Here is an 18809-nt window from a genome sequence, read left to right as displayed (position 1 = left end):
CATTTAAATCAATAAATAAATAATTTTACATTTACCGGGAATACCTTTAGTTTCAAAGAACGTTTAATAAGTGCAATATATTAAAATTATCGTATCGCAACATATTATATAATATGTAACGATACCGGATACGGGCCATCATAATATTTTCAAACCATAAAAATTATAAGGAGTTGTGTTGCATATAGTGAATAGGTATATAAGACCGCGAATAAGCTGCATTACTATTATTTTTTTTTTTTAGATCGGGTGAAATTTCGAAAAATTTTCCAAAATATGCAAATTAAGCAATAAGCAGTTTCCTACAAAATGTATGAAATATGCAAAAATATGCACATTCAAATTTTAGATTTGGTACATTGAGAAATTAATTTATTTCGTACTCTGCTACATTTTACAAGAAATAATAAAAGTATGCAAATGCTATAAGTCCCAAAACCTTGATAATAAGTAATAACAATGTTAAAATATAATAAAATATATTTGAAGTAATTTAAGCAATGTTATATTATTTTATTCATGTAATACAAATTGAATCACAATGGGTTTAAGTAATTGTTTTCTATTTAATGCATACTAATCTTTTTTTCTATAAGATCAGTATCATCATAATAAAAATAAGATAATCACTAAATATATTAAGTTTACAACCCATTGGTTTAAGCAAAACTAATTTCTAATAGAGCACATAAATTAAATTTATATTTTAACATAAATTTTAATATTATTAAATATTAAGTTAACACAATTTAAAGTTGACATTTATAAATCAGTTATAAAATTGTATTGTATTTTAATAATAAACTAACTTGCATCAAAAAATGCAAATTTTAACAATAATTAAGATTTTTAATGTTTATAATACTTACAAAAATATTCATTATGAATAAATATTTGAATAACTCCATTATAATTCTATGTAGTCCATGATAAATAGTAATTATTCCAATAATAATTTTAGTTATTTACAAATGTGATAAAAAAAAAAAAAAATTTATTCAAACTAATACAAAATACTTCATTATAGTATTTAAAATTAAAATACATTTATAATATTTTTTTTTTAAATTCTTCATAATAACTGAAGCTACTTTGTAACAATAAAAATGCAATTATAAAATACTCCAATTAAAATAAGTAATTCATGAAAAAAAAAAAATGTAAGGTTTTAATTTTAATATCTCTGAAGAAAATATTTTACTCGAAACACAAACATTTTTTTTTTTTTTAAGTCTTGTGTACATATTCTAGTACTAGGTTTTTGTGAAATTAAACTTAAAAACTTATATAATATAATTATTGCAATTTCACTTGCTCAAATCATAAATTAGGTTATAAAATATAAAGTATGATATTTAATATAATTGAGCAACTAATACAGGTTGTTTCGGAAAAATGTAATGAATAAGAGATCAGGGATTTATCATACAACATACTTCACATTAAATCTTTAATTTCTCATTCAGTTAACATTTCTGTAACACCTAAATACAGGCACATATCTAAAAATGTATGACGATTGTCCATCAAAAACATCGATCAAACATTATTATTTGAATATTTTATATTATTATGGATGATAAGAGAAGTAGGTAAATAATATTGGGCTGTTTAAGTTGACTCTCTTCCTAAAAAAATTATTTCGATCCGCGCCTGTATCTATATTAAATTAACATACTTATTATCAATGTCTGATTTGTTTAAATACAATATGCATAAGAATAGGTCGATTTTTAAACATTTTTATATAGATACATGATGTACTATAAATGGTGTTATCATTCCGAAGAGTATCCCGCTACAAATTCCAGTGAGCAGCATAGCAGCTCCAAACATACCTGCAACGCCACTGTACCTTGGTTCAACACAGCTAAAAGTAACATATTTTATCAGTATATAATTATTGTAAACATAATACAGATGATAGAACTTTTTATGAGAGTTGTATTAAGTTATTAGATAAGTTTTAATAAGTGAGCTCCTCAGCTAGACTGAGAAATCGCGATTTATACCATAAGGTATAAGAGATAGTAATTTAATTGTCATCAATTGTTATTTCATAGGCTTGTGCAATTAATATAGAAACAAGTGGTTGACAACATCTGTGACAGTAGACATTCATCGTATCTGAGAATCTAACATGTCACATATGAATACACTTAATAAAAAATGACCGTCTATTCCTCAATCTGTATTATTAGCTATATAATAGTTTTAATTAATTAAAATTTAGTCAATACTAAAAGACAAATATTGTTTGATATTAAATATAGTTAAGCAATATAAGCAATTATTTTTACCTTGGGGTATACATCATCGCTACAGAACTGTAATAACCACTAGATAATCCAAGGATTGCTCCTAATGCCCAAAATACATAATCATTTTCTATTAAGACTGGCATTACTCTTGTAACACCAATTGGGTGGTAATTACAAATCAAAAATAATGGAATAAGAATAACTCTTAGTACCACAGGAATAAAAAGCCATTTTGGCTTTGGCTAAAACAAAATAAATGAATAATATTAAATTTAATCAATTATTTATGTTAAATTTTATTAATATTTACCCATGAAACCAATGTAGAAAGATATGTTCCAAAAAGTGCGCATACATTGAATGTCAAAAAACACATTACACTGGTATAATATGTATCTCCAAAAATAAAATCTTTATTTGACTTTTTAATATCTGCAACATAGAAGTAGTTACATAATTTTAAGTATTTTATAGTATGGTTTGTTTAACAAAATAAGTTATACCTGAATGAACTGCTGGAAATATTGAAAGAGTCACAAAGAATACAAAAAATACATTAAGTAATTGTGGACTGGCTTGTTTAAAAATACGCCAATAAGGAACTTTATCATTTTCTCCACCTTGTTTAGAATCTTGATTTTCAATTTGTCGTTGATAAATGAGTTCATGGTACTTATAAAATCTCTACAAGCATACATACACAAATAAATAGATATATTTTGTTTGCATATTCATACTCAAAAGTAAAAAACTACTTACATTTAATGGCAATGCAAAATATGTATCAAAACAGGCAAGCAACACAAAAAGTGCAGTGGTAAAATAATATATAGCAGCAGTTCGAGCATCTGGAGTAATTGAAATTGACGCAATGTTAGCAATAGATGTAAATGTACCACTTAAATTTGTACCAAGAACTACAGCTCCAATATATTTTGTGGGGAGTTTTGCTGCCATTCCAAAAACAGAATTGTTGTAAATACCATTTGCCATATTTAATAATACTATACTGCCCAGAGTTGACCAGAAAAATAGAGCTGGTATTTGAGAGGTATTAATCATGACCAACGCAACAGTAAAAACAAAACAAAGTACCTCAGTAAGAATAGACCATACAATTCGAGTTGTCAATTTGCCGCTGAAAATAAAATTATTAACAATTTAATATACATACATAATAAATATTTGATTTGCATTAAGTATTCCTGATTTATTGAGAAGTTGTAGTAATTGTACACATATTTGGTCACTTATTATAATTTGTTATTTTCGGTTTTAAACTATTATTTTTAATTATTTCTTACTTAAAATATTAGAATAATTTTATTATAATATTAAAATTGTTTTGGTGTTTTACACACTAAAACCTGGTCATTACATTAATTGAAAATTATATACTATAAGTTAGCAACATTTTAAGTATTAACAAATACATATTCTTCATTACAACATTTATCTTAGAAAAGGCAATTGATTGGAGGGTTGTCTATAGGGTGGATCATAGATTATATATAAAACTTGTATCTAAAATACTAGTCATACCTGATGACAGTTTAACCATTTTTCTATATTAAGTATTTAACTATTATTATTATCAAATAATTATTTTAATTTGTTAAATTACTATAACAATACATAAGTGTTTAGACATTGTAAATATTTTAATTAAAAGTTATATCTAAGATTTGATTATATGTTGAACCATATTTATTTTGAATTAATTAATTTTTTTTATCTATATTAAATGTTTTTAAATAATAAAATATGATAACCTCTGGCCATTTGCTAACTACATTACACATAATCATAAATCCTACCATATTTATAATTAATAATACATGCTATATATTAGGACCTCTGACATAACAATATTTATATGTACATTTAAACTTACCCTATTGGACAAAATATGTTGAGCCAATTGAATAGAAGACTAGGTAGCTGTGACCCAATAGTCAAGTAAGCCATGAAAATGGATGCATAATGCAGATCTTGACCTAAATATTCATTCCCCAACTTGTAATCCACGAAATACTTAAAAACAAAAATAACATGTACATTTGTCACTTCAATTTTTTCATCGGAAGTAAATTTTAAACTGTTTTATAGTAAGTACATAACTTTTCTTTAAGAGTATTAATACTATGTATCATTAATGTTTATGCAACCGAGCATAAGAGTAATATATTTTAAATACAATAATACCAGGTTGCAAACATGTCCATTAAATGTTTTGAACTCCCTTAAATAATTTAACAGTCCTTGCAAACCAGTACAGATATTATAACTTTTTGAATGTAATAATAAATACACTTTTAATTTTAGCACTAAATTTCCACTTACAGATTTAGCATTTATAAACATATTCCAAGGCATTAATATTCCTATTCCGTGTAGAACTAAGATCAAATACACAATATTCCATCTAAAACAAGAAATAAGAAATAAACAATATTATTATTATTTATTTAAAATAATATATGTAGTTATCATCTAAACTTATAAAAACAATAACGCAAAGAGTATAATTTTAAAATTGTTTTTATCACTAGCATTTTAATAATACTATTAAGTTTAATAAGAATCTAAAATAAAAAGTTTCTACAAATAAACCTAAGTATAGAAAGTGTCGTGACTGTTTTGAATAAGTATGATGATAAATAGTAAATTACATAATAAATAATTAAGTACCATTCACAATGTAAATAGAAATATCACAGATATATACAATTTTAACTTGCCTGTCTTTTGGAGGGTCAGTCTCTAACACGGCATCATCCATACTGAATGTTTTAAAGTTAAGTTCGTCGTTCGGTAAATTATTTTCTTCCCAAGCTGGAGTCAAACGTACTGGTACTTGCTCAGAAGCAACACTTGTAAATGAATTATGTTTAGTTGGTTGCACTAAAAAAAAAAAATTTACAATTTGCATAAGTAAAATGAATAAATGAGATAATTAATTTTATTTCAATACATGGTTATTATTGCTTCACTGATTAAAAAAAATATTTTATCAACTATATACTATATATTATAATATTACTAGGTATTTACCTTAATGTCAATAATACAATATAAATTATGATAAAAAATATACATTACAGAATTAAAATAATTAAGTGATCTCTAAAATATGTCTGTTACTGTATGTATCTCATACATATTTTGGGCGTTAAGTCATTTAAAATAGGCTATTAATTTATTTTTATTTTTAAAAGATGAAAGTAATAAACAAATATTGCAAACAAAAACATACAATTCATTTTATGAATTTGATATTTAAATGTAATGTTATGTAATATATTGTTATGAAGTTAGGAAATGTTACTAATGCAATTATGAATTAAGACACAAAAGTTTAGTAGCTAACTTGGGAATATATACTCACTACCTCAAAAACAATATGTATCATTGATATTACATATTGTGTTTTACCTCACTGTGAAATAAAAATAGAACTATTTAAAACTAATTATACAATTATTTGTTTGTATTAGTTTAGAACCCATAAAAACGATTATAAATTGCAACTTAATATCTATGAGAAGTATAAAATGTGAATTTATTAGTGTTAGTGATGTTAATTTTTGTTGATTTTTTAACTGTTAAACGATTTTAAAATAATATTGTCTTTGACAAATCATAATATTTAAAATGAATGCATTGTAAAATTATAAACATAAATCCGTTGTATATTTACATGTTATAAAAAATGTTTATACTTACAAAAAATAATAAGACTGAATCAAACAAAACGCAACCATAGGACCATCGTGTTAAATCAAAAATACAACCAAACAAAAAGCGAGTATAAAACTATATATGTTGAAGGTCACGATACTTGAAAAGAATTTATTGAGGAGGGATATTGTTTGGAATGTGGAATTCAATTAAGGGTCAATCTGGTTCTCTATTACATAGTTTCATAAAACCACAGCGCTTCACATTGTTAAGCACTCCTTATTCCAATTCGAATAATCATCACATTTTATTTAAACGATTGATCATTATATTATTGAAATAAAATGCTGGGTGATAATAATTTTTTTAAATAATCCAAAAAACTAGAAAATGTACAAAATTAAGTTGGTAGTTAATAATAACTTCTTAACGGTTTTTACTTGTTACGCAGAATTAAGTTGCAATTAGGATTTAGGATATTCGGTATTTTATTCGTTTCTAGCTATTTACAATTCAAACATCAATTTATCAATGTTTATCATGGTTAGGAGCGGTATTTAGAAATATTTGTTGTGCCTAGTTAAATATTGCACAATAAAATATTTTGATTCACTATGCGTTTTTCCGAATGGCGAGAAGCGTTCGGAGTTTCTAGTCACTTCGAAAATATGAATTGTGTTTTAACTACTTAATTGTCTTAATTATAGTGGTTATCTTAACATTTTTATATTATTAAAATTTTTGTTAACTTATGACTAAATAATCATTAAAGGAATGTAAGAATATCAAAGCACATATTTTGTAAACGGCTAACGCACGTGCAAGTCCCATTATACAAATCATAGAAAACACATTCATATTTGAACCAGATGCGCAGAAAACGTGATAAGACTTATTGCAGACATACCTAAATTTTTTTATCAAGATCTAAGCAATATAATATTAAATTCTTAGAACAGTACCTACAAATTATGAAATACTTTATTGACTGAATGCTATTTATATTTGTTGCAAAATTTAACAATAATAATTCGAATAGTTTGATGGGCGACTTTAGTATAAGATATTATAAACTGGTATTACTAGGTGGATATGGGGCAATTCTTTGAAACAGTAAAAATTCATTATCTCAATTCTTGATAAATATTTACGTTCGACAAAAATTCTAATTTCTATTTTTAAAGTACGTACTTCTTTAAAATGACAACATACACATTTAATTTAATGTTCTTCAGCAGAATATTTTTCTGAGAATTTACATTTATAAAACGAGTAGTTAGAACTTAATAAATAATAAAGCTTTGGTGAACCCTCATTAAGTGGATTAACATTTTGCAAGGTTCCTATGATGCCATTCCACAATCTAAACTTTAAAATTTAAATACATAATATTATGTATACCCAACTTAGTAGTTACTTATGTTCGATTCATAGGTATATCACTTAGGAATATGAAACTAAAAATGTATGTTAGTCATTCAAAAATTAAAAATTAAAAAGATGGAACACAGATAATAATAAAAAAAATATTTTTTCAAACATTTTTTTATTAAGATTAAAGCATGTAAAAATAAAATTTTTAAAAAACGTTGACATATAATTTGTGTTAAATGTTAAAGATACCAGTAAAATATAGATTCAATACTATTCATAATTACCAAAAAATAATATAAGCTACTCACGATTTTTTTTTTGTTTTTAGTTAAAAAACAGAAATAACACTAAATTTAAAAATAAATAAAACTCAACACTATCTTGCACAGAGACGGATAAAAATATTGGAGTTCCAGATTCCACGTGTATCTGCCGTTACAGAAAATGGAACTAAACTAACTCTATCGCAAATTGTATTTGGCTAATAAGTAGTAGGCGGCCCAGCATTTATTTGTTAATATATTAAATATTGCGGCAAGCGTTGATAAAGATAATTTAATATAGTGTTGACCGTCCGCCGTCTCTACAAATATGTAACTATTACTAACTTATAACAAGAAATAAATATTTAATATAATTTATAATTTATACATGCGTAGCTGATAATTGATAAATAAATAATGAAGTATCAATTTTCGTTATTATTACATAATATAGAATAAAATAATTTTATGAGAAAATTACCATCACGACGAAACTCCTAATTTATATTGCTCATACAAATATAAAGTAATATTCTAATATATTTATTTAAATTTGTTTTGATACCTAATTGGTTTGACCTAAAAGTATTCCTAAGGTTTTTAATTTCATAAAAAAATTACTACTTGGCTTGATTAAAATACACATACAAATCTCCGTAGTATAATAATAATATTAAATACGTAAAAAATATATAAAATTTGTTACAAATTAATAGTTCATTTTTTTTAGGATTTACTATAATATATTAATTAACTGAAATAAAATATCGTACCATTTTTATGCAAGCAATGCAGTCAAAATTAACTGAAATAAAATAATTTATTATAATATATATATATGTATTTATTTATTAGTGTTCCATGCATCTAGGTAATTATTATAAATATTAAATAATAAGATTCTGCTCATCTTAACTTTAAATACTTTTAACTAATTAACTACATGTCCAAAATTTGATTTTTATAAATCAAAATATGCTACATACTATTATGCTTAGGGATGTGAAATCAAAAATGAGTAATGTCATTGCAAATGTGGTTTTTAACAAATTTATGCAAAAAAAAAATATTCTCCAAAGCGTTTAAACGTAATTATTTTTTTATAATAACGAGTCTATTATATTAAATGGACCACCCCGTATTTTAATTTGTAAGTATAGCCCTATTTTAATTTCATCAATAATGAAATCGGGCTACACATGTTATAAATAATAAATACTTTATTACCTTAATGGATATCTTGTTTAAAAATTATACTAATTTAATAAAAAAAACATTGATATTGTTGTTACTCACTTCTTTATATTTTAGAAAAATGCAGTCAAGTTTTTATTCAAAACATAAGATAAAAAATACACTGATTTATTTTATAGGCATATAGTATTAAACATGTTTTGGTTATTTACACACTGACACATCTGCCTCGTAGAAAGCAGTAAAGTATAATGATTGTCACCAAACAACTTATAATTCCATTAGCAAATGTTGTAACCTGTATACCTATATTTATTTTTTAAATACCACTAACCAAACTCTCCAGGAATTTAGGATATAACTAACACAAGGTAAATGAGAATAAAAATGTAATTATTTACCTACCTAAAAACGTTATCTTATTTTTAAACTAACTGAAATATTTGATTGATGTTAAGAAAGGAAAAATAAAGTTGGTATAGTTTTCAGTAAAATATAATTTAGACAATTTATTAGTATAGTCATGGTATAACCATTGTCAGCCTTGATTATGACTGGAATTTTAAATAGGAAGGTAACAATAAACATAGAAACTGCATTATCAACCTCGAATATCAATAGTGATAAATGACGAATCCGGTTTCTTTTTCATCTAGATAATAAAATAATATGTATTTTGTACTTACAAGTTACAACATTACACACGTGTACTGCAAAAATATATAGTTATATAGGCGAGTGTTTGAATAAACTATCAACCCAACTAATTGTCGAAAAATATACGAAATCAATTGACTTAGGTAGCAGAACTACTAACTAGCAAGCCAATACATATTATATGCCCTGTGGTGCAATCATAAAGTGTAATTTAATTATTTTATATATTTCCTGTATTGCTGAAAGAGCATAATAATTATGCCAATAGTCATAATCGTATTACATATTTACATCGAAACCTTAATCGACAACCATCGACTTAGCTCAAGTAAATGTAAGCCGAAATATCATGGTTCTTTTTTTTTTGATTCACAGATGTTATCCGAAGAAAAATTGAATAAAAAATAAAACGAACCGTACAATACATAAAAACCATAATGTATCAATTACTGAAGTACACTTAAATTCCATTATTCTATATCAGGGTAATCGTATTTTGAACTACATGGTACACATAATATACGAGTATACGCATACTGTTTAAGACCTATACGTTTTTATAGATCATATCTATACAATTTTGGTATCTCATACCAAATGTTTTAAAATACTGTTGGTTCGTATCAATGAGTCAATGTATTAAACATTACTGAACATTTAAAATTTTAACGGACCCGATGTCGCATTTTTCAAAACCTCCTGTAGTAATTAAAGTAAATGTATCCATTCAAATTTGATTTTATTTAATACTGTTTGTATTATTTTTTTAACAAAAATAATATACAAGTGAAATGTGTATAATGCTCATAATTAGGGCTGAGATTTTAATGCTCTAAAAAAACCAGAAAAATGTCCTAAAAAAAATGCTTTTATGACCTAAAAACTCTAAATAATGCCCTAAGAAACCCCGAAAAATGCCCTAAAAAAAATGCTTTTATGATCTACAAATTTTTTTATTTTTAATAATTTTAGTATAAATTACAATAAAAAGTTTTAAAAAATGCATTATAAAAATCTATTACAAGTGTAAATTGTAAATACATAGTTTTAGTATAAATCTAAAAAAAAAGTTGATTGTCCGATAATATAATACGAATTACGAGTACCTACTTATAATCTGTTATTTTTATTTAAAAACCATGTTGGTGTAAAAATCTTAAAATCTTCAAATAAAATTTCAAATTCATACACTTGGTTTCCAAAAACTCAAAAAATGCTCCAAAAATTCTAAAATGCCCTAAAAAATTAAGAAAATGACCTAAAAACTAAAAAATGCCAAAAAATGCAAAATAAACTTTCTTATTCTCATTCAAGTGTACATAAAACAAATTTGTGACAAGACGAGCATTGCACAGTAAGCTTTGAAAAACAATGCAAAGTGCATCGAAATCCCAGCCCTACTCATAATTAATAAATATATAGTAATGTGTGTACGTTATATTTGAAAAATAACTGTACCTATTGCAACACGCCCACGGTCATAGTAAGACTTCTAGTTGACAAGCTGTATAGTATTTACATACTTCAAAATTAAAATCACTAAACCAGCAAATTACATGACTAAAAAAAAATCGAAATTTAAACAAGTACTATAATAGAACTGGTTCTATTATTTATAGTTAATTTTATAAGTTAAGTATTATTAGAGTACCTCCACTTGGGTAAGAAATAGTTTTGTGTTTTATAATAATAGTTTCTTCACAATCAATAGTTGTTTGAATAAACGACGTATTACATAATAACGCGGTAGATCATATTTCGTAATAGATACATCGTGCATTTATACATATACTAATGGTAATCGGGCCCATGGACAAAAAGTTGGGGCTTATATTCTTATCGTTGGACAAAAAGTCCGAGTACATTTTTATTGTCAGAAAGTAACTCCGAAAATTCACAAGATTACACTAAATTTTTATTTATAATTATATTAATAATCAAAAACATAATATAGGTATTATAATGTACAAAATAAAACTAAGTTGAATTACACTTTTTAAACTAATATTAACTATACATAGGTACCCATACAATTTATTATACATATTTGTTATTGAAAATTTAATAGAATATTTTATATTTTCGGACTTTTTGTCCAGCTTTTTCAAAACGTATACTCTTTGTTCCTCGATTTTTCGTCAGGTATTCCATATTTATATACAAAATACATGTATACTTACGATTTATCCATATAAATATATATATATATATAAGAAAATATTGTAAATATTACAGTAGATCAATATTCAGTAGGATTCCTAAATCATTAAGTTATAGCAGAATAACATGTACCCATGTATAATGCAATTCAAGAGGTATCAATTTTTATTTGTTATATTGTTGTATAACTCGTCCGGAAAATAATAATGGGTAGGTAATATAGAAGCAGAGGTATCAACATAATCTCTAATCTGAATTCCTGGACACATCAAGAGAACGAAAAGGCATATCAAGAACTCACGAAAGCAGTAAATCCACAGATACCCCAAAACTTAATATAATAACTTAGTGCAGATTTAAAAAACCAAATTATAGAACTCATTCAAAATCAAAATCAAATGGTAGGCACACTGGCTCTAGCACAGTGGTTTTCAAACTTGTATTATACACGGCACACTGACCTTTTTTTTAGATGAAAAGTTCAAAGTAATGGGAAATTTATAGAAAAACCAGGGCACACCCAGTTTGAAAACCATTGCAGTCTAGCAGAACACTATATTAAGAAAAATCAAAAACAATATATCTTCAGATAGTCTAACCTCCCAATGAACAGAAGGGATAAGGTAAATATCAACAGATTCGCCATCGGCCACCCGTCTTGCATACCGATACTTCGTGACGAAAGAAGAAAAACAAATGTGCAGTTCTTGCAAATCTTAGATATAAAAAGAAAATTTTTTATGAATTTCTAACTAAATATAATTAGCTAATTTTCATGATTTTTACGAATTTTGGCCAAATTCTAAGTTTAAATGCTCATAAGTCATTACAATTGATGATATACGATCAACTTTTTATTTAATTTGCACTAACAACAACAGGAACATTTTATTACATTTACAAGTATTTTGACCGAGCAAAAATCATATAATAATAAAACAAGTAAAAATACTTTGAAAATTTGATACTGTATAGAAAATGTTAACAGAAATATTCAGTGAACATTTTTACCCATAAATTCACATTTTTTTAGAGTTACACTAAAAACCAAAATCGATTTTTCCGAAAACTGGTTTTGCATAAAAATTCCCGTTTTTCCCTAATTTTTGTAAACTATTAGGAATTGTAAATTTTGACCTCCCGAATGCACCAACAAAATTCACTTTCCTACCAGAAAAGTTGCTGTTGAAGAAAATCGAACCACTTTTCCTGCAAGAAACCGTGATGACAGACACAAAAAAATAAATAAATAAATAAATATAAAACACACATCATTGTAAAATCAATACATTCATCGCTCCTCTCAGAATCTAAAAGTAATATACTAAATTTGGTTTTTGTAATTTTTGCTGATAATAATCTTATTTTAAAAATGTAAGACGACCTTATTGAATTTACAGGTAACAAATATGCATGATTTAAAAGTGATTGGAAATCACGTTAAAAAAATACAAAAATAGCGAAATATAAATTTATGAACATACTTACTTAAAATGACTTACAGGTTAGTGTTTACAACACTATTAAGACATGGTTATGTTTTATAATTTTAAGACCCCGTACCTAACAATTTAACTTTAAATTAATTAGTCCGTAGATGTACATACACTAATCAGTAACTAGGTACAAATAGGTAATTAATAATTTTTAAAAATTACTTCAAGGTTCAATTGAATTATTGCTCTAAAAACGTTTTAAATAGTTATTTACATGTAAGTATTAGCACTATTACGTATCCTAAGTACCGAAAATTCTCCAAAATAAAAGAAAAACAATTTATCATGTAGCTTATTTATATTAAAATATATTCTAATATGATAATAATAATTGTTAAAAAAGATTATTATAATATTGTAAGTAAAACTTACTCACCGCTACATAAGACAAATTAATATCATACCTAGAATACTATACATATCTTAAAAGTCTCTAGTTACAATAACGCAAAAGCAAGTCCCGAACCCCATATAGAAATGAAAAATGATTATAACAGGTTAAGCGCCATGTAGGAGCTACACACGACGTTTTCCACCGCGTTTCGTACGCCATAGTGTTTTTCGTTGTTGTAAATTTGAGTATTATATATGACGGATGTGAATATGTGATCCGCTCACTCCTGAGTTTTTATCCACGACGGAAACGCAACCATCCACATATAGCTGTTTCAGTAACAAACGCTGCGGTTCACACAGTTTAAGAAACTCATCAGAAAACTTCAATGTTATTAACCATTATTCCTTCGTTTTTCAATCGGTAGGTTTAAGAAATTTGACATAGTTCGGGGAGTAGCTACACCGCGTGGGTCGCCTATATTTGAGGCAATAATTGAAAACAATTATTTATTGTATTGTAATTAATTGAGTAATAGTGTAATGCTTAGTGGCACAAATTATAGAGGAAACTGACCCGAGAGGAGCAGGCCAATATGCATCAATAGGGCTAATCCCACACAATCATTCGTAGCCCATTCTTTAGTACAATCACATTTTGAATCTATTGCATACAATCATAAATACAATTTTATAGTAAAAAAAAAGTAATCAACTTTATCATACTGCTAATAACTTTAGGAACCCTTGTCTCTAACTCCAACTCAGCCCTAATTTTTCAATCATAATCCAAAAAATGTTTTTAAAACATTGTTCATGATTATTGTTTATCACGATATGTTTAAACATAATAATTTTTTGTTTAATTTTGTTTATTTAAAAATATTAAAAAACAAATATTGTTTAGTTATTAAAAATACTAATGCCTGGTTGCAAAAACAATCACTAAACATTTAACGAATCAATAGTGAGCTAATAATAGTCCCTTAGATATCAGCATAACTATAATTAAATCAATTTTATAATATAAATTTACTTTTAATATTTTCAATGTGAAGCATAGAACTTTTTAGTGGTTTGAATAATTGAATAGTTTTAAAATTTGGTTTTATATCTGAGACCGAGATGGTTTAAGAGAAACTGGTGTAGACCTACTAAAAAAAAAAAAATAATAAAAAAATAAAGTCAAAAACATATAGATCAGAAATTACTTATTATTGTTACGTAGCTTCTTAAAATCAACAAATTCGTGTATAAAATATACCGGCATCACATATTGTTATTGTAAAAATACCCTTACAAATAAAATGATTTTCAAAATAAATGTTTAAAAAAAAAACTTGATAGCTGAATTTGTGGTCTTATAGCTTATAACTTAATATATAAGTAAAAAACAAAGTACCGTAGAATGGTGAAAATAGGTTCATGTTATTAAATATAGAAAATAACTTTCAAAATCTAAATATTTTAAAAATTTCACTGCTTGAAAAAATAATAATATACAAAATAGCGAAAAGTTTAAAGTTTTAAGGTTAATATTTTTTGAAGTAAAACAAATCACTAAAATTGTTATTTTTTGTTTAAATATCCAAATATTGTCAACATTTGTCTTCAAATGTCTATAAAAAATTGTGAAAATGTAGCGACTAATAAAATGCCAAAGTTAGAAGCAGGCCTCCACAGTTTACATAATATTCCTTCTCCTAACAGCCAACTTGAATGCAACAGAAGCTTGAGGTATACAAACTAGTTGATAATCGCTTTCGGGTTTCTCGGCCAGTTAGATACACTTTCTAATGAAAACATAATATTGTACCATTAACAAAACAAAACTAAATAGAAACATATAACAATAATGTGGATGATCAATTGAGAAATTAATTTATTCAATTCAAGGTTTTCTATCAAGTTTCAAAAAAATGACGAAGAAAATGAAAAAGTTATACCACAGGAGATATATATAAAAAACTGCTCTTAGAATTAAAACATTGAAGATTCCCTTATATCAAAGTAGCTTTAAAAATGTACCTGTCAGTTATGGTAATTAACAACCTAACCTAACCTGGAGAAAAATGATTTTCAAAAGTGAAGTTGATTAAAAGCAGCTTCGAACATAATCGAAAATAATCTCAAAGTGTTAGCACTACTTAGCATTAAACGTGACATTTTTCAACAAATAAATTATGAGGACATTATAAGTTAAAATAATTAAACCAATTTATGTTTAAACACCAAGATCAATCCATTTTAAGTTCTGTTATATTTAATATATTATGTAATTGTATCAATGTGTTGTCTCAGTCTTACAAATACACAACATACCAAATTTAACGTTAACAATAATTAATTTTACTGGTATTTTTATAGTTATACTCAGTCTCAATAGAGAACAATCACTGAATGAATCAACATGAATGATGCAAGTGTAATGTAGAGAACCACAGGATCACTCTAACACAAGGAAGTTGGTGGAAGATGAGCAGCATTGATGTAAATTGGTCGGTTGACTGATTAACCTCTTTTGAGACAGAATATAAAGTGAATTGAACCACAATAAAATTCAAAGGTAAGATTATTAACTAGGGATAAGATTTTATTGATATTATTATTTTTTAATAAGTTATGATCATTTTAAAATGTACAACAAATGTACGGTTTCAAAAAGGTCATAGCTTGCTTCTTAATAAATATATCAAGAAATTTCTCCAAGAAACCCTAAATAATCTTACCTTTAAATTATATAACATGTCAATTCACTCCAATTTTCAGAGTAAAATGTATTATTGTGAACTTAAAATTTGCCATGTTGTATGTTTCTAAGATGGATACAATGGGTGTGGCGTTCTCTTAATACAATTATTTAGTATTAGGTAAATTGTACACTGCACTATTGCAGTGAGTTCATTATTTTTATATTTTATTTACTCATAGATTGTAGCAAATATTTATTAAATAGTGTTGTTATAAAAATCAAAGAATCTGGAGTCTTAGACATAATATACTGCATTTTATAATGTTCATAACTTGCTTCAAAATTAAAATATGATCATTCTGATTTCAAAAATAATAGTGTAAAATTATTTAAACAATTATTTTGAATGTTGTAAGACAGGGTTAATTTATAAGAGTATGTTATCCTTTTGAAAATCCTTGAAGCACATAAATTTACAGCAATAATTTAGGGACAACATTATCATGAAGTTGTTCATAACCAAACGCACTATTGTTACTAAACATTATAGTATTATTTAGTAACCACTAATCATAATTTTTGATTCACATTACAAAATGAAACATAATACAGCAACAAAATGCACTAATCAAAAAGTTTGACATGTATATTAGTGTGTATCCTGTGGTTTATAATATCTATTATCTACACTATATAATTTTATAGTTAAATCACTCTAATACAAACATTTAAGGAAATCTTATATATTAAATAAAAACAAAAGTGCGATAAATGTTTGTATTAAAAATGTACAATTTTTTTCCTGGTGAGTTATTTCATACTGTTTATCTATTATAGAATCTCAATTGGTACTTTATTAAGATTTAGAAAGGTCAATAAATGACTATTGTTTGAACACCTACCTACCTAACATTAATATGTATAAAATGTACATTTTTAGTGCAATACGTAATTTTTGTTATCAACCAGTATAATTTTTATGCTAGCACATTTGCAAATAGTTATTAAATTAAATACTTGCTTTACCTGCAACAGTAAAGAATGTACCTACTAGATGCTTCTTATCTCTATAGTTTTTACCTTCAAAACTTATAAAAAGTCACATAATTCATTTTTTATGAAAATGATAAACTAAATTTGTATTTCACATGATTGAATATTTAAATTAATACCCTTTATCTAATATCGTAGGCGTGTGCAGTGATACTTAATAACTAAAAATTAAAATATAGATATATTATAATCATATATTTTTTAAGACTTAAGAAAAATTTTAACATAGAATATTTACTTGGTAAAAAAAGTGGTGTGTGGAGGGGGGAATATAAATTATTAGCCAAAATAAAAATTCCGAGCCTTCCTAGAGGAGCTTTCTAGTGTTTAAATATGTTTATTCATACCTAATTGTTTGTTTTAACACAGTTCTTAAACACATTTAATAGATCACAATTTATTTTTTGTATGCAAAACTTGTTTATGCTACACTAAAAATAAAATAATAAATTACTTGAGATCTGATGTTATGGGAGCCAAAAAGGCAAACTATGGGTGAAATTACTGTTAAATATCCCTAATATTGTATCTAATATGGAAGACAAAAGTCTGTATAAAAATATAAAAATTATGATAGGTATACAAACTTCTGTTTTTCAAATGAGAACCCTTTTTTTAATGTTAATTATTTAGTAGATCATTTTTTTGAAAATTTTTATGAACCGAATTCAAAATCCAAACGAGTAATCTTTCAGTTATTGAAATGTTTATACTAAAGATTATAGTCCTTAAAAATAGTTTCGCAAAAGCATAAAATACATATATTATACCTATACTTTAAACGATACTTATATGAAGTTTATTTTTTTATAATAACTAGGGAGCATACAGAAAACTATGCAAATCCTACAAATTCTGAACATTAACTAAAACCTACAATAACAAACTATGAATTTTACAACTTTTTAAAATAATAATTTTCTTCTGCTTAGTGTAACAATAAAAAATACATTAACATAGAAAAATATAACTGTAAAAATCATATTAACCTTTTGAATTCATGGTTGAATTCATGGATAGTAAAGTATTTCCATTTTTGACTACATTTTCTTGCAGAAGTAAGTGATCTTCTCCACTGGCTTTTAACCGATGGTCATTAGTATTTGTTCTTAAACTCATTTTAAAATGATTTCTGTGTTCCTGTTAAAATTGATTGTATGTACAAATTAATATATTATTTTACTGTTATTAAAAATAAATGTTTTACCTTATGAGAAAAATAATGAACAGTAAATCAGACTTCAGAGTATACCTAGTCACTAAACAGTCGTTAGTGAACTGAGACGAGATTAGAACAGATTTATTTCAATGTAGAAATGTAGCAAGTACTTGAAAACAAAATGTAATTCATATCGATTACATTGTATTTACTTAAGACTGAAGTTAGAGTTTGAACTTCACAATGACGTTTATATTGTTAGAATTTAAATCTTGAAACACGAAGCTGAGTGGGAGATAAAAAAAATGTTGAAATGGCACCTTCTTCACGTGTTGAGGTTAAATTGTAAACAAACCACGGTTCGGGTTCCAAAATAATTTTGATTATTCCATGAACCAACGATGTCGCGTAGGAGTAGGCCCCTGTAAAGACGCACCTCTACAGTTCGTAATAGACAAATAGACAATCATTGAATACTGAATAGTA

At 25.7% G+C, this 18809-nt stretch overlaps 1 protein-coding gene across 4 annotated transcripts; it reads right to left on the bottom strand.

Annotated features, from left to right (window-relative positions):
* Positions 1-1201: 1201 nt before the first annotated feature.
* LOC111043100 (equilibrative nucleoside transporter 1) lies at positions 1202-18583 on the bottom strand. 4 transcript variants are annotated; one of them, XM_022327925.1, is made up of 10 exons: positions 18372-18583; positions 18154-18304; positions 5003-5165; positions 4605-4686; positions 4156-4295; positions 3021-3399; positions 2765-2945; positions 2572-2693; positions 2301-2503; positions 1202-1870 (listed from the first exon to the last, which is right to left on the bottom strand). In XM_022327925.1, the coding sequence occupies exons 2-10, from the start codon at positions 18281-18283 to the stop codon at positions 1744-1746; spliced, it is 1527 nt and encodes a 508-aa protein (XP_022183617.1). In that variant the 5' UTR covers positions 18284-18304; positions 18372-18583; the 3' UTR covers positions 1202-1743. The 4 variants fall into 4 exon arrangements, with proteins under 4 accessions (XP_022183617.1, XP_022183618.1, XP_022183619.1 ...); XM_022327926.1 differs by lacking the exons at positions 18154-18304; positions 18372-18583 and adding an exon at positions 8876-9002; XM_022327927.1 differs by lacking the exons at positions 18154-18304; positions 18372-18583 and adding an exon at positions 7625-7900.
* Positions 18584-18809: the final 226 nt, after the last annotated feature.

This window comes from Myzus persicae, unplaced genomic scaffold (assembly GCF_001856785.1).
Source record: "Myzus persicae strain clone G006 unplaced genomic scaffold, MPER_G0061.0, whole genome shotgun sequence".
NCBI classification, from domain to species: domain Eukaryota; kingdom Metazoa; phylum Arthropoda; class Insecta; order Hemiptera; family Aphididae; genus Myzus; species Myzus persicae.
Note: the sequence above shows the minus strand (reverse complement) of the source record. Positions and strands in the feature narration are given on the sequence as shown.

Excerpts from the sequence above, each read along its gene's own strand:
- LOC111043100 (XM_022327925.1), bottom strand. The coding sequence starts at position 18,283 with ATGAGTTTAAGAACAAATACTAATGACCATCGGTTAAAAGCCAGTGGA. Across the intron at positions 4,687-5,002 it reads ACTGACCCTCCAAAAGACAG|ATGGAATATTGTGTATTTGA; the intron begins GCAAGTTAAAAT and ends TTCTTGTTTTAG. Across the intron at positions 2,694-2,764 it reads ATTTCCAGCAGTTCATTCAG|ATATTAAAAAGTCAAATAAA; the intron begins GTATAACTTATT and ends TCTATGTTGCAG.